The 12,351-nt window shown below is 38.9% G+C and overlaps 1 protein-coding gene across 1 annotated transcript in view; it reads left to right on the top strand.

Moving 5' to 3' along the window:
- Positions 1 to 1,052: 1,052 nt before the first annotated feature.
- LOC138022223 (uncharacterized) overlaps positions 1,053 to 12,351 on the top strand; it is a 21,712-nt gene continuing 10,413 nt past the window's right edge. The window contains exons 1-11 of the mRNA XM_068869279.1: positions 1,053 to 1,214; positions 5,248 to 5,372; positions 6,424 to 6,489; positions 7,198 to 7,255; positions 8,013 to 8,090; positions 9,102 to 9,202; positions 9,644 to 9,740; positions 10,414 to 10,488; positions 11,187 to 11,276; positions 11,832 to 11,889; positions 12,308 to 12,351. The exon at positions 12,308 to 12,351 is cut by the window's right edge and continues 75 nt beyond it. Of these exons, the coding sequence (XP_068725380.1) occupies positions 1,131 to 1,214; positions 5,248 to 5,372; positions 6,424 to 6,489; positions 7,198 to 7,255; positions 8,013 to 8,090; positions 9,102 to 9,202; positions 9,644 to 9,740; positions 10,414 to 10,488; positions 11,187 to 11,276; positions 11,832 to 11,889; positions 12,308 to 12,351 (876 nt within the window). The 5' untranslated portion in view covers positions 1,053 to 1,130. The remainder of the gene's footprint in view (positions 1,215 to 5,247; positions 5,373 to 6,423; positions 6,490 to 7,197; positions 7,256 to 8,012; positions 8,091 to 9,101; positions 9,203 to 9,643; positions 9,741 to 10,413; positions 10,489 to 11,186; positions 11,277 to 11,831; positions 11,890 to 12,307) is intronic.

Here is a 12,351-nt window from a genome sequence, read left to right as displayed (position 1 = left end):
ACTTTTTCAAATATTAATTCCTTAAAAAAAAAAACATAAGCAGAAGTCACGACGTTTCGACCTCTCCGAGGTCATTTTCAAGTGAGTAAGTTTTCTAAATTCTCCAAATTAGCATAAATATGTTGAAACAAGTTAAAAAACGATTAAAATGTGGCGAAAGGTAAAAATGTGATACAATATGTAAAAAAGTGTTAAAAATATATACAATGGAAAAGAATAAAAGAATAAAATAATCGTAGCAAGAATTGTTCTAAACAAGTATAATTTGGAAAATTTAGAAAACTTACTCACTTGAAAATGTCGAAACGTCGTGACTTCTTAGCGCTAGTTTTTATTTCAAAGTCGATTTCTAAGAAACTACTTTTAAGCAGAAGGAACACAATAACTTGCAAACGTTCTGCAAATCCTTACCTCCTTCCAGTTCCCGCGCAAAATAAGCGAAGACCCCTTTTCGCTCCAATGAGGCTCACTGACATGACCTTGAGTAAACTTGTTAGCAGCTTTACAGTCGCGTGTCAGGGCCCATCGGTGTTGTTTATTTCTCATGAATGAGCGCAAATACCGGCCGTTTTAATTACTCAATTATTACTAGATATGACATTCTTTCGTTTATAACATTACTTCAGTGGTACTTCGGTTGTAGCCCACACTGAGCTGCTAAGCTACAAAAGGTGAAGACAAACGTTCTTTCTACAGACATGTCAAATACCTGTCGTTTTATGTTTGCGCATTCATGTTTGCTCCTCTTCTTTCTCCGTGATATGACGAGAACGGACCAAGAGTTAAGACGAATTTTAACATTTTGAGCAACGATGCTACATATGTAAGATCTCCTACATTGTAACAACACACAAGATGGAGTGTTCTCTAATCGAAACATGGTTGGTGAAAATAAATTGTAACAGGTTTAATATTTTATGGCGGACCACGTGGACATGGAAAGGAAAAGGTCATAATAAGCCAAACATTCCTTCGTGGCTTTGGTGCGCACTTAGCTAATAAGTCATGTGATACTGAGAAAACTATGATATATAAAGTGGCTATTTTGTTTAAAGTCGTACGCATTGGCAGTGTGGTATAGAAGGAAATAATTTGCGCAGAAGCAAATAACAATTCTTTGAGCCTTCACGATGTCAACAAACCGAAAATTCACTTGGAAAGAGCTCGCTTCCTTGAATCAGGAGCACAATGCGCATGTGGCCGTTCGTGGAAAGGTAAAAATGATCTTTAGATGTGTAAGTACTGAAAAAAATCATGTCAAGGTCGCCGGCACTGTATGGCTATCTGATTTCAAACTGACTGGAAATAATCACAGGTTATGAGAAAGTGGAAAAACAATTGATATTTAGAATGGTACTGAAATAAATGAGATCAGAAGCTCATGACCTACTAGAAGCGTTTAATTCTGGTTCAGAGCTAGGGATTTATGACTTTAAAATTTTCTTTATTTCGATATAACGTCACTCGTGCACTTTCCAGCGCGTGCAGCTTCTATCGTATTTTTGTCCATATTTGGGGATAAAGTTGGTGTCCTAAAATCCCAAGCTTTGTTCCAAGAAAAAGAGTTGCAAGTTACACGCTTCAAGGTCATTTGCTTCTGGTGAGTTGCATTCTTGTAGAAAATGGGACACGTAATTTGCAAATAACCTTTGAAGTTTTCTTAAGAAGTAGTAAGGTGCTTAAGGTCGAATGAAGAGAAACTCACAAAAAGGGTATTTTACTAAACTGCCGAGCCCTGGCAATTGTAATTCCAATCCAACGACACTCTTTATGTGCTAACGCTGCCTAAATGCTTTGGAAATTGCTCCGTTACGAGCAAGGCAAACTGAGAAACTGTTTACATATACATTTATTGTGTCGGTGACCTTTTCTATAGTGCTCCAGGTCCAAACGCGGTTGCAAAACCGTCTTTAAATTTTAACTTGGACGTTTTTTTCCCAGGCCGTTGTAAAAAGCAAAAAAAGAAAAGACTTGACTGCACACGTGGCCTCTAAAATCTCAAAGAAAATCCTGTCATTTATGCTTGCCAACGCAAATGCCAGGTACTTGAATGAAAAATGCTGGTCTAGCTTGGCTCTTCTTGGTTGTAACTGTAAAACACATGATGAAACTGCAAAAATGTCCCCCTGTCTGGAAAACATGTGACCCTTGCTGTTACTTTTACGCAATTTCAGTTGGAAATGATTATCCAAGGGCGTTTACGAAAGAAATTACTAACTGAAAGAATTCACTGACAAGCTGCTCCTCTTTCATACTGCTTTACTGCGTCCTTGCAATCCACCTGTGATGATGCTTCCCAGCATCCCACCGTTTTAAGCACGTGAAGATCATTTGACTTCCACGTGTTTGCCTTTTTGTAACGCAATGGAGATCTGACTCGCAATAAACGGTTTGCACATGCAATTGTTTTTAACGTTCATATTGTAGAAAGATTACAACTATAACACTCGTTCTTCAGTTACTCGTCCTTTCACTCCATTTTGGCAACAGCTGTCGCAATTGTACAACTCTGCAACTAACTAACGTACAACAGCCTTTTCATGCCAACCAAAGCCGACCTGTCAAACTTGTCATTAATCCGGCATGCATCAAGTAATACCCACAAGCCAAATATGAGAGAACAACCCTCTTTGAATCAACAATTACACCATGTCAATCTAAAACTATCTTTTTAATTCCCACACTTTCACGCTATACTTCATTACGTTGTTACTATTTTCACACTAGCATTCTCTATTTACTATAAATTCAGCTTCCATTCCTTTGTATTCTGACTAACTGAGGATGGCTGAAGTTTCGGTCGAAACATGTATTATAAACTCAAATTTCAACATTCCCCTTTAATAGGCGAGTTTCCGCGGTATGTAACAATGTCCTTTTCACACCAAAGTCATAATAGAAGAAAACGTTTCTCAAAGATGTTACTGGTGGACTCGGAAGTGCAACCAATACCAAAATATAAACTTAAACACTTATTTTTCACTTTTATAACAACGAACACTGAAACAACAACTCACAGGTGTTAAAAAAAAGGAATAACTACAAGCCAATTCTACTTTTGTTCATTTTAATCACAGCCGAATCTTGACGACAGAGCTATTATTGAGCATGGAGGCCTTCCTCCGTAGCAACTGAACAGCGCTGTAGGTAAACTTTTCATGAACCTCAAAATTAATCATGACTTAAAACAGTCGTAAAACTATTAAAGTTTATTAACATTTGATTTTATGCTTCTCCCCGGTAAGAAGAGAACTCATGGAAAACGAAAATCGAAGACCGAACACCCAAAAAAGGAGAACCCCCAGAAAATGTAATTCCCGTTGTTTACAATGGACCATTTAAGTCATTTCTGGTGAGTTATTGCAAGTTTAGACATACCATACTGCGCTAGTCTGAAGAATAATGCGTGTAACGTACAAAGTTACGTTTCAAGGAAAAGCGAACGTTTCGACACTCCTGCTGGAGTCTCCTCCATTACCTGAGATCTAAGGTTGAGACAAGAGTTCTTTTCTGTTTACTCATTAGTGTCCTTTCCGTTCAATGAGATGTAAATATGTTTTTGAACGCCCTCGTCATGGTTTATTTAAGATGCATGGCAGAGATGATGTGCCAAGCTTTTAACCTCTTCCCCTGATCATGCCGGGAGCTCGTGCCCAGTATGACGGCTTATGTCACCTATTCCCAGGGATAAGTCGATAATAAAGTGCCTATGTGTCACTTGTTGATGTTTTCTAATGCACACGGCAAAAGATTATTCCCTCTTGAGTATCTCAGTTTCAAAGCTTTGCAAACGACAACTTTGGATGCTTAAGAGTTTTTTCGACGTTTACAGCAAATTTAAAGTATACACATGACCTCGGTATAGAGAGAAGAAAATGTACAAGCGACTCGAAACCGGTAGATTGGAAAAGATAAAGTTTTTGGAAGAAGAACGGAAATAATGTACTACTGGTGTGTCCAAGCAAAAACCAAGCTGTGAGACATCATTGAAGACAACTGCATAACAAATTTGCCTGAAAGCATTAATCTGTCGAAGACACACTGCAATTTTCTCTTTCTTCAGTTGAAAACAAGTAGATGTATAGTATTTGATTAGATTTGCTTTGGTAGAGTCTATCACTTTTAATTTAATTGGCCGAAGGGGCATATGTTGAGAGGAATAACTATGTTCTTTTGTTTGGCACTCCTATATTAATACCAGCGCCGCCACCAGCTTTTCCATCAGCAATGATTGTAGTTAGATTGTTAGCAGTCCCTCTCTAGAGATAGTCGCGAGAGCGCGCAAAATAGCTGAGAGCGCACAGCGCGGCGAGACTGGAGCGAGGAGAAAAAAACGAGAAGAGACTGGCGCCCCCTCCGCTCGTTCGCTCCAGTTATCCGCTTTCTCTCAGCTATTTCGCGCGCCCTCCCTCGCGACTAGTCTCTTCTCGTTTTTTTCTCCTCGCTCCAGTCTCGCCGCGCTGTGCGCTCTCGGCTATTTCGCGCGCTCTCGCGACTATCTCTAGAAAGGGATTGCTAGCATTCTAGATCGTAGTTGACAGTAGCAATAGTGGGGGTTTTGTACAGTATTCCTTTGAAAGAACACCAGAAACCGAGCCTAACGAGAAATAATGCCAGAGGGCACACAAAGATGAGGTTTCCTTCCTTTTCCTCGAACCCGTGAAGTATCGGATCATTTTTGTGGACAGTTGGCTCTTTACATTCCAAGAGCAAAGATGCCAAGATAATTATAGGGAGAAATCATTACTTCTTATTTCAGTTATCAATAAAGTTCATTCATCTATACTCTGCTCATCAGATATAAACAATAGTTTTTCTTCAGTATTTATTTCCTATATTGAAAGACCTGCGCTCTTTTTTTTCTGTATGATTTCTCTCTTCTTTTGGACTTTATTAACCACTCTTGTCCCATGCAATTCGTCCATTTACACACGACATGCACATTTCGTCCAAAATATCTTCTTTTGTTGGAGATTGGGATCACCCGTACTGCTCTTGGAAAATGGGGCAAAACCAGTAAATTTCCTTCCAGAATTTAATTAAGGAAATTAAAATGTACAATGGAAATTAAAGCAAAAAGAGAAATTGAAATTTGAGACCCCTGGGAGCTTTTTGCAGTTAGCCCCTCTTCAGCTCCCGATACTTGATTCCCTGCCCCCCCCCCCCCCCCCCCCCGATATTTAGGAACGGAGAATCCCTGAATCCCTGAATCCATTCATTTTTGTTGCATTTGTTTGGTTGTGTCAGGTTTATGATATCAGCAAATTTATCAGCAAACACCCTGGAGGAAGCGACATTTTACACATGGCAGCAGGAAAGGATATCACAATTCCCTTCGAGTGCTACCATACATTCAGCAGTTTAGCTCCCAAGTGAGTTAGGGACGGAGGAAGGAGAGAGGGGGAGGGGGGCAGGGGGGCTTAATTTGCAATAACAGGAGTCCATTACCCAGGAGTAAGAATCTAGTATCAGGTTTGTCCCCATCAGCGTCTGGAAAATGTCTATTTTTAAACCAAGTTTTGCGGGAAAAGCAATAGATCAAATGTTGTACCCAATTCAAATCTCCCGGGGTTAAGGTTCTTTATGTATGATTTGCTACTTGCATTACAATGTAGCATATATATTTCAATGAAATGAAATACCTGAGACAAAACGTTTTATTTTCAAAGGGTTTGAATTGGGTACAACATTGAATTAGCCGATTTGGTCTGTTGTTTATTTCCCCGCCAACACTTTTCTCACGCTGATGGTGGTGACCAATGGCCAATTTGGGTTAATGTTACTCCTGGGTGATGGACCCTAGAAATAATCTAGTACCCATGAGCCCTTTTTAGATCCGCATGAAAAGCCTCCCATCATAGTTAATATATGGACATGGTTATGAAACTCGACATGTTTACAGACCATACCCTTTTTTCTAAAATTTAAAGTTTCGATAAATTTAATCAAAACTCAGTTGTGAACCGAGGAGTGCGACAGTACTGCTCTCGCTTTCGGGGTTTCATAACCAGGCCATCTACATGAACTCTCTTTTGTTGGTTTAGGTTTAAAGGAAACATCCTCCTTTGCTGATCATGTAAATAAGAGGCATTAGGGTATGAAGCGCCAAAGATGAGAATATTGTTTTAGTTTCACTATCCATCAATCAATCAGTCTTCATTGGTTATAGACGAACTTCTTTTGGATATGCGAAGTCCTGCGGCGCGTTAACAGCAAAATTTCGAAGTAAAATTTTGTTTGGGTGTGGATGAGAGGAGGTGAGGAGGTTTAGACAAGGAGAAGAAATTTGGCGAAGAAAAACTATTTGAGGTTGAGGGCACTTTTTATACATAACTCACTGATCTATCATGAGGTGCAAACCGGAAAAAATCAGTTTTACCAAGAAGATGATCGACATTTTAAATTGCATTTTCCCTTTAACAGAACATTGGAGAACTATTATGTTGGAGATCTGGTTTCTAGCAGAAAACCGACTTTTCAAGAACCTGGGTAAGCTAACTGTTTTTTCCATTTATGAAATAATTCAAAGCCGACAATAAGGACTGGACTTTGTTGATTCCAAGGACTTGAGGAAAGGAAGACAGGGAGAGAAACGTATAAGGGAAGGTTTGCAAATTTCATGAAAGTTATTTTTAGAAACTGGAGTCGATTTACTTTAACATATGCGTACGCAACTGCATCACGTCAGTCACGCCTCAGACTAGCGGAACGCTATGTTTTAAATTTATCCCTGAAGGTCGAGTGTGCCGACCTCTGCCCACGCGAAAATGATACTTCTGCCACTTTTATTTTTTTCATTTCAAAGTGATTTGGAAATTTACATATCCCAAGGACCAGACTTGGCGTGTTTGCCCAGTAAATTTATCTTGCTTGAAGTCAAAATTTGCTCGATTCAGAGGCTTTCATCTCAGAATAAACCGCGAGATGTTTTTCAGTTTATTTGGAAATATTGACAATTCTCATACAATTAATTTTTTTTCAACATTCACTTGATTGTCATGGCTATTTTGATTGGCTGGATACCTTGTAATATAATTATCTTAATCTAGACTTGTTTCAAGATCCTGTTCGAACTCAGTAAATCTTTATTTAAATAATTTCCAGTCGAAGGAGAGGACTGCAGTTAATTTACTAATGCTCTTAATTGATCCAAATATCTTCTATAAATGTACGTGCTGTTGGTCCTTGTTATTTTAGGCCATTCTATAATACATTACGTGATAGAGTGCAGAAATACTTCGAAGAAACAAAGCAGGTAAGTTGTGACTTTCTACAAAACGCTTAAAAGTATTGGAATGGCAGGCGTTGGGCGACATTACCGACTTTTGGATTAAGAGTCTGCTATATTATCAATAAGTAATATTACTCTAATTAATGCTGTCCAATTTGAAAATAATGGGACGAAAAAAAATCCTGAGGACCATTTTGTTTAGTCCAGTTGATTTCCAATCGGACAGTCATAGAGTCCTCTTACCTATAAATTATAAAGCTGCTGAGGAAGCTATGTAACTAACCAACCAATAAGCTTTCAGCACTTTTGACTTTTTTAGATAGATAACGATATAAAGTTTCTGCTTTTCGGTTGTAAATGCAAGCTGTAAGTAGCAGAAAAACAAAGCGATTTACATGATAAAAATAGTGAGGTGTATATTCAATGAAACCAACTGGCAGCCTCGCTGTCGGTCACTGAGCCAACAATTATAACACGGCGTATTGAGATCGTTTATGTCGGTCTTTTATCCTCTCTTGTTGGGAGCAACACACAGAATAAATAAATGTACTCTTTAAATTTTTAACATGACTGATGCAAAGCTAGCGAAGCGCCACCTATTCTGGCAAATTAAAAGTACCTGAAGAGATAACATTGCTTTGTAAACTCGATGGCTGCGAAGTAATCAGGGCCTTAACAAGCTTTGCGCACATTAAAGAAATTGAAAGAGATGCCGCTGTATGATTCCAATGTAGTTCGTCATCAGCATTCTCTTTGAAGTCTTTTGTGTGTCTTCTAACAGGATTCTAAGAATTCCCCATGGATATGGCTCAGAGTGATCACTGCACCAACAATTATGATACTCATGTGGTTTGCTCAGGTCAGTTGAAAAGCCATGTTTTAGATATTTGCTCTTTGCCTGAAGTCCACAACTAAGAAGTCTTGATCTGCCGGGTGGAATGCGGCCCATCAGTGTATTTAAACCCCGGCTACACGTTGTATCAGTGTTAGAAGAAAACGCGTCCCAAGACTGTTATCAGAAAGGATACGCATGTAACGTTGTTGGAAACACGTCTTTCCACGTCCTTTAAGCTTCTTTTGCTTCGGTTGTGGTTCTGGCTTCAACAGTTTCCACCTCCGCCATTCTTGGATTGTTCATAGTTCTCGGATTGGAGACTGTGTCCTAACTGTGATTGGCTACCAATAGACCTCTTTCATAATGGCGGCCAAATAAATTATTCTTTTGTTTTAATGCTAATAAGCCCTACTAACCTCGCTACAACGAGCAAATTTCAAAAGATATAATTTGTTTTAAAACGAGGGCAGTGGGTCTAATTAACATAAATACAAAAGAATGTAAAGTTGGTCGCCATTTATGAAAGTGGTCTATTCAACATGCATTTGTTGTATGTTGGAGAAAATGTTTGATCGAAATCAGAACATTCTTCCAACAGTACAAGAAATGTTGAACAAACGTCATCAAGCTGCATGTTACACGTTCTAACATCGTTGATCCAACAAACGTTTTATAACAATGTTTGAATGTGTAGCTGGGACTTAAGGACGGCCAATGCTAGATTTTTGCGGGAAACAAACGTGGTAGTGTTGTGTTCCTTTGTATCATGACCATGATTTTGCATGAAGCACGTGCAATCCTCGTCAGTGTAGCTACTTGGTTGCAGACCAATCAGAGGCGGTGTGGTAATCAAAACCAATCTGATTGGCCATAACTTGGAGGGACCCGTATTCTTAATTTTGATATTATACAGTAAACCGATTGGCCAAGGCCAAATGAGAGAGATCGACACTTTTGGATTATGAGCTTCTGCTCTTTGCGCCTCTTGCGTAAATTTTCACATGTCATGTGCTCTCTTGATATTCACATCCGCAGATGTTCTGGCTTTCCCACAGTTTTGTCCTCTGCGCTGTTGCAGCATCTGTTATGGGGTTGTGCCAGTCAATGATATCTTTGCTCAATTTTCACGATGCAAGGTTGGTAATAGTGTGTTATTGATTTCTAGCAGTGTACGCCACAGCCCATGATTAATATTCCAGTATATTTTGCACAGTTTGGACACACAGCCTGCCAAAATGTTAAGGCAAATAAACCTTCATCACGTTTGGTGTGGAGTTTTCATGATTGCCTTGATCCTGTTCTGTGACATAATTTGCGGACGGAATCTTATGGAAAAACAGCCTAACTTTTCCACGAATGAAGTGCCAGATAAAACGTGACAGCAAACGACACTGAACAAACAGATATAAGACATACAACGAAGATAACAAACCTCCGCTAACACAACTGATTTATTGTCATGCAAACGCTTTACAAGACTGAAAAAAACTGATTATACATATATACGGTATAAAAACACTCTTAATCAACTTCCGTTGATATCTTGAGTAAGATGCTTAATTTTATTTTTATTTCAGTCATTTTTCTATTACAAGAAGCCCCCTTGTATGGAGAACGATTTGTCACTTGGAGGATTTCTTAAATGGAATTTCCTACTATGTTTGGATGCATAAGGTTTACTACAATACCAGTTAAATAATATGTATATGTAGAGAGGGAGAGCAAACCGGTGCTTGTTAAACAAGACAAAACAAAAAAAAAACAAAATAAATAAGTAAGTTAGTAAAGAAAGAAAGAAAGATATATCGCAAAAAGCATGGACGACGAAGCGAATAATGACCGGCTGCGATTGGATACGTTTGGCCCTTTTTCTTTAAGGACCTCAAAGCTTGAAGTCTGTTTCACTGTATCGCTTTTATCACAAGATCTCCTGCTGAACATGAAACCAGCTTTTATTTACAACGAGAAAAAATTAAAGTGTTCAAAGATATTCGGATTTCCTTTAATCCCCGGATGCCAGAGATTGAATGCCATTCATGCACTTTATTTGTCATTTTTTTGATAATATCAACGTAGTCTTGTGAGCAGTGTAGTCGCAAAAATGCCTTCCAGTAGTCAGTCTTAGATTATCCCTGGGAGGGGAGGAGTAATCCCGAGGCACATGACATGTTTACCTGTTAGTCCGTGCAATCGCCTTAAGAATAAATTCTTGCAAAAACATTCAACTTTTTCTTGGTAAGTCCTTGATCTTTCTTCCTAAAATTCTTTGTGAACAATGTACACATGCAGTGTCCCGCAACCCCGCTATAGATAATTGTTTCTTTTTTTTTTCCCGTTCTATATATAGCACATATTTAGCCATCATCCTTACACCAATGTTGATGGTTTTGATCCTGATATAGATATCATGACATCAAATCCTGTAAGTATTGAAAACATTTTTTTTATTGCTGTCTAGCAACAACCTACTCACGGCTTTGCCATACAACAAAGGGGAATGTGAGGAAAAATAGCGAATAGCCCGAATTTGACCCTCGTACAACGACGAGTTTTTGCAATCTATCATTAGCTCTGAGTCATACTGCGTGGTTATTATGTTCATGCACGGACGACACCTTGGTCAGTTTTCGAGAAAATGGACCGAGTGGTCATGGGAACAAGAGATAAAAATAACCATCGCAGCATAGGCCTAATCTAAAAATAACTTTTAGGTCGGGGCACTGGGATTCGCTCTTTTACGTAATGCTCTCTTGAGGACACTTATTGACAGTTTCCATTTGGACCCGTCCCCAGAGCCCCTGTTGTTTGTATTGGCACAAGGTTGGGCTCTGGCTCTACCTAGGTTAAAAGAAGAGAATAGCTTATCAAATTTGTTCATTAGTGTTGCTTTTGATTGGAACGTAACCGTGTCAATTCCATCAATTCCACTGCGCGTACGTTACGCCCTACTTCTAGTTTTCAGATTTGAAAACTTAACTACTTCTTGTACGATTTCGCTTTCGCCAAGCGGTACGGTTCGGGTGAAATCGCAGGAGATGAAACCAGCTTAATCAATTTCTATGTTAAAGTGAATTCACCCTATATATTTTAATGCTTTGCCTTTTAAAAATTCCCTTTCAGACGACAGATATAAGGCGTATTAAAAAGAGTCAAGTATGGATGCCTCGTTTCTTCTATCAACATATCTTCGCCCCCTCGGTGTATTTCATGGTAGGTAGACTGAAGGTCGACTGAGTGTCATCTTGAAGCATATCGCATGAGTGCTTGCAATTTTGCCTGAATGAGAGGAGGCAGCTGCGAGCACGGTCCGTGCGGACATATATGTACCGGCCAGATCGACAATTGTACAACCTCGTTCCCAGGGCGGAGAAAAGCCCTGGGAACGAGGTTGACAATTGTAGGCACACCACGAACCCCGAACCCGGCCGGTAGAGCAACTCGTGTTTTGTTAAGTTGCATAATTAATGCAAAAAAGTTAAGGTGAATGGAACCGTTTTTATCGCAAATTCGTCAACTATGTAACTTTTGAATTTTAGTTCAGTGCCAGCACAATAATTTTAATGCGCATTTTCAATTGTATCAGTCGCAATGTCGTGCCCAGCTAACATGTGTAAATAACTTAACCGTATTCCGAACTCAATGAAATCTATTTCTGTTAAGCATTGAAGTTGATAGTTTCAGTAGAATTGCATTGTCCGTTTTTTTTTTTTTTCAAACAATTTGAGTATTAGCCCTTAAAATGAATGCTTGGTTTTTTACTGACAGGTAAATTGGATCCTCAGAGTTGAAGATCTTGGCATCTTTCTCATTTACAAGGAGACGAGTGAGTTTTAGATGGCACGCAACGATTTTTATTTTGGTCTCACCGTTTGCCGGCTTTCTTCCATATTTGTTAATTCCCTCTTTAAAAAATCGATTAAAGTACACGTTGGATACAACAAAGTCGGCGTGCATAACCAGACACTGAAAAACAAGGTGCAAGCGTAAATGCAACAACCAAAGTTTGATACTTTTAAGACTTTTGACAGAGAGCATTATGTCAGTGTTTAACAATACAGTACTGCATAAAAATTAACGTAAAATAAATTACATTACGTAAAGTTTCTCAAATCCAGTAAATTTAAACTGAAGGCACATCAGTACAAGTACATGAAGGACTTAGCTTATGATCTTCTCCTGATAACGATCACCGCATTTCATGTTACATGTAGACTACTTTTCGGATTCTATTTTCGTCCTAGGTACAACTCGGCTAAATCCACCATCCAAATTCCACTGGACTCTC

Source organism: Montipora capricornis, chromosome 10 (genome assembly GCF_036669925.1).
Source record: "Montipora capricornis isolate CH-2021 chromosome 10, ASM3666992v2, whole genome shotgun sequence".
NCBI lineage: Eukaryota > Metazoa > Cnidaria > Anthozoa > Scleractinia > Acroporidae > Montipora > Montipora capricornis.
The sequence above is the reverse complement of the archived record's forward strand: the minus strand, read 5'-3'. Positions and strand labels throughout refer to the sequence as shown.